We start from the raw sequence: 4,558 nt of genomic DNA, 5'->3' as shown, positions 1-4,558 counted from the left end.
TCATGTTTGCAAATATTTTTCCTATGAAACCTGCATAAACACACAGTTTGACTGAAAAGTGCACTTTGAAAATTTTCTTTTATTTTTTTTATGAACGTTGCTTGCCTGATGGGACAAGTTTACAGCAAATTAACCCAAATAATCGACGGCATGCAATAAATCAGTCGTAATTGTAAAAGTTTATAATTTTCTTTGACTGCGTTTTTTTTTTTTTGATTTTCTGGTTATTTAAGTACATACATACATAAATGTGTATGATTTTCATCTTTGTTTTTGTGATAAGTACTTAAGATTTTTTCATGTTCGCACAGCTCATCTGTTGTTCTCGAAATGTAATTTACTCATGTCTATGAAGTTGTTTTTTTTATTTTTTTGGCAATTTAAGTGCAACGAAAAATTTATTGCCGACACGTAATGCAACGGCTATTTGGGTTACTAGGAAGGCGAAAAGAAATTATCTGAAAAGCTCTTTTACCGGGAATTGCCGCTACTGAAAATGTATTCAATAAAAGGTTGAATGTTTTACTACATACATATTTAGTAGTTAGATAACTGAGATATGAAATGCATACTCGTAAGTAAGTATGTTAATAAATATATATGTTGTTGGTACTGGCTGGGCGCTGTGTTGATTTAATGCGAAAGATAAATGATTAATGACTATATTTTCTTCTAAGGCAATTTGCAAGTTTCGACATACATACATAGGATATGGCCTGTGAGCGATTTCTCATGTTGAAACCAACCAATTGATAAGGTCAAACCTCTTCAGAATAGGGGCACAGCCACTTTACCACGAAAATTTCAGAGATTTTTTGAAAAATATACTCGGCAAATATCGCTTAGACAGTTACAGCATCAAATAAGAAGAAGAAGACGGCTGCGCTGGGAAAGTAACGCCATTCAAATGGACTCAAACACACCAGCTTTTAAAAGTTGTCAATGCAAACTCGCTTACGCTGGCAGGTGAAGAGAAAGGCCACCTTCCCGTTGGCAATATCAAAAGGTAAAGGAACACCTAACTGGAATTTATAACTGGCGTTTGTCTGCCCGCCAAAGAAACCACGACTAGCGTGCCTTTTTGAACACGGCCAAAGTTAGGTACTTGGGCGGTTACAGTGCCGTTTAAGAAGAAGAATACAACCTTACATCTAAATACTACATATCGACGGATAGGTGGAAGATCGACCTATCTCGGCAGCCGGTGCAAAAACGCTCCAAGAATGCTCTACTTAAGAATTTGATTAAAAAACGGCTTATCTCAACTAAAAATATATTGAAAATATGCTGAGATAGGACGGTTTTAAATTGGCAGCTGAAATAGGGCTTTTTTAACCGAATTCTGCCGAAATAGGTCGGTCTTCCACTCAGTCGTCGATATGTAAATAGTTTAAATTTCTATTAATTTACTTATGTAAACACTCTTCCAATAAAGAACGATTTAGTTTATCTGCTGCCTTAAGCGTTTTTCCAGTGCATTTCAACCCGATAACAATAATAATATATTGGCGCTTACACATAGTATGTTAGTGTTTGGCCGCGCTTCTGCTCCAATTTGTGGGTCGTGCCTTGATGTTGTCACATAAAGGAAAGGGACTCCAAACGGCGATTGTATTTTTATTTTTTGTATTTTTGCTATTACCGCTATTAGAAAAAAAATTGTTTAACCCAGGCCCTGCGGTATGGTGGCGCGCACTGCTAACCATTACACCACAGCAGACGCCTGTTTAGTTCTACAATGTGCGCTTTGAATGATACACATAAGGGTTAATCGTAAACGTTGGACTCTACGGTTTGCTAAAATAGCAGCACTTTAGTTGCCAAAAAATGCGCATGTCCTCGAACCCAACATAATTTGAGTTATTATGAGTTCCAAAATGTTCAAAAAACATCTTAAAATCTTAGCCACTTAATACTTAAAACATGTCAGATTTAATAGTTAAATTTACAATAATTTAAAATTGTCTTTTGAATATGTTTGTTCAAATCTCTCTTATTAAAATTAAAAACCTTTATTTTTCTTTCAGGCTGCCGCGCGTCATCAATGTCCCTATCTGGTGAAAATGTACGAGAAGAAGTTCATCAATCAGGGCGGTAAGGCCGAGTGGTTAAATGGCTTGGATTATATCCCATCTAAATTACGTGCCATATATGATATCAACAAAATACTGGCGCATCGGCCGTGGCTGCTGCGCACGGAGCACATCGAGGTAGGTATCATTAAGAAACGTGGCTTACTTTTTTGCTTCAATATCTTTAACACACCATAACACAATTTCTATGTGTGTACATACTTGTAATCTAACCTCCACTCGTTGGCAGGGTCTCACAAAAGGCAAGAATAGCTGGTCTCTGTCCGAGGTGGTGCACGCAATGGTTCTGCTCTCACATTTCCATTCGCTCTCCTCATTTGTATTCTCCTGCGGCCTGACACAAAAACTAGACGGCTTGTCTAGTCCAAGGTTGAAGAATGCGCCGGCAACGTTACCAGCTACCGCACAGCCGTTAACGACAGCACAGCAGATGCCGCTGCCGACGTCGTTGCCGTCCGGTCCAAACGTTTTGGTGCAGCAGCAGCAGCACCACCACCAACAACAAAAGACTGTCCTGAGTGAGATAACGATCAATAACAACAATAACGTGCTTGATCATACCAACCACCAGCAATACAATAATAATTTGCAAAATGTTAGCGGCAATGCGTCCACGCCCACCGATATCACCATGAACGGCGGTGGCGCCAACAATGGCGTCACGAGACATACTCGTAAGCATATGAGAGGAAATTTGTAGGGTGTTGGGGAGATTAAATAAAAAATTCTTTGTATTTGCAGCCACTTCTGGCTCCCCGCAACCCAATGTGCCGGTGGAAGCGCTGGTCGAGCGCATGAAAGTACTCTCACAGAAGCAGGATGAATGCAGCGAAGCAGAGCTGAGTAATCGCTTCAAGAGTGTCGAAATGCAAACCGCCGAACTGCCCGCCGCTGCTACCGAAGCCACCGTCGAAGTACCACCGATCATCTCGCACTACATCGAGGATCCCACTTTCACTTATCAAGACTTCGCACGTCGAGGTGCCGAAAATATACCCTCCACCTTCCGCGTGCAGGACTACTCGTGGGACGATCATGGCTACTCGCTGGTTAATGGGTAAATGGTTGACTTTCAAGGCGTTTGGCGTGCGGAAACATTTAAACTAAATTTTTTTTTTGTTCTTTTTTACTCCAGTCTGTACAGCGATGTGGGCACACTGTTGGACCAAAAATTTCGTGCTGCATACAATCTGACGTACTTCACCATGGGCGGTTACCGCAATGTGGATACGTCGAAGTTCCGACGAGCCATTTGGAATTACATTCAATGCATCTATGGGATACGACATGACGATTACGATTATGGTGAAGTCAATCAGGTGAATAAATGCGTACGTGTGTATCCGAACTTTTTTTCCGTGTACGTGTATGTGCATATGTCCGCAAGGCTTCATGGCATGGTGTTGGTAGAGAAATTGTCGAAGAAAGATGCTTCCAATTGGACATTCAGAATTTGTTATAAAGGAGTGAAATTTTTACTCGGAGTACATACATAAATATGTACATACATATTGAGCCCTAACCGCCAAACGGACATTTATTTACAGCATTTTTTTACAAAATTTCTCTGCATCAAGAGAAAATTTTGAAAAAAATTTCGCTCCGTCCTTTAGGCGCTAATGGCTCGATGTGTTCCTGCTTCATTCATTTTTTTAAATCACAAAAATTTAATAATGCTTTCATTAATACAAAATGTAAAATAGATGTATTTAACAACATCTAGTGTATTTTTATGTGTGACTAACATAAATTTTAAAATGTCGAATCATTACTCATATTCTAAAAGCGAACTAATTTTATAGGCTTTTGTATGTAATGATTAGCATTGCGCGCTACTATTTCGCAGGGCCTGGGCTCAAGCCCAGTTTCCGACCAACATCAAAAAAAAAGACAAGTTTTTTCTAATAACGGTCGCCTCTCGGTAGACAATGGCAAACCTCCGAGTGCGTTTCTGCCATAAAAAACGGCTTCTCATAAAAATACAATCGCCGTTCGAAGACGGCGAAAAACTGTGGGTCCCTCCCCTTTGTGTGGCGCACGCCACAAATTGGAGCAGAAGCTCGGCCAAACACTTTGAGAAACAAAGCGGGACAAACATTTTCCATAAAATCAATTTTATAGAACAGTATAGATGTACATTAGAGGCTTCACCAAAAAAGAATTTTGTGCGTTTTCCAACGGAATTTTAAGTTTTATTTTATTTTAAGACTTTCACCAAATTATTCCCCAAAAATATTAACAGAGAAATTTGGCTAAGATAGTAAAAAGTCTTCCGTAATGCAATTGAAAGACCATTTGCAAAATAGTTCGAAAAAAACTTTCTCATTTACAATTCGTGGTGAAAATCTATTTTGGATGAAAGCACTTGTATATAATTTAGCTCTCGTCGCTCTGATAATCACAATGGCCGAGTGAACAAAGCACAGGCGTGCCATTCGAGAGATCCGAGTTCGAGTCTCGGTAAA

The 4,558-nt window shown here is 39.5% G+C and overlaps 1 protein-coding gene across 1 annotated transcript in view; it reads left to right on the top strand.

The window, feature by feature from the left end:
• The window catches only part of LOC118742561 (sestrin homolog), a gene marked incomplete in the record, with an annotated part of 134,363 nt that overhangs the window by 117,356 nt on the left and 12,449 nt on the right, over positions 1-4,558 (top strand). The window contains 4 exon segments of the mRNA XM_036474725.1: positions 2,028-2,210; positions 2,323-2,767; positions 2,835-3,150; positions 3,229-3,412. Of these exon segments, the coding sequence (XP_036330618.1) occupies positions 2,028-2,210; positions 2,323-2,767; positions 2,835-3,150; positions 3,229-3,412 (1,128 nt within the window).

This window comes from Rhagoletis pomonella, unplaced genomic scaffold (genome assembly GCF_013731165.1).
Source record: "Rhagoletis pomonella isolate Grant_MI unplaced genomic scaffold, Rhpom_1.0 Rhpom_scaffold_00007, whole genome shotgun sequence".
Classification (NCBI taxonomy): domain Eukaryota; kingdom Metazoa; phylum Arthropoda; class Insecta; order Diptera; family Tephritidae; genus Rhagoletis; species Rhagoletis pomonella.
Note: the sequence above shows the minus strand (reverse complement) of the source record. Positions and strands in the feature narration are given on the sequence as shown.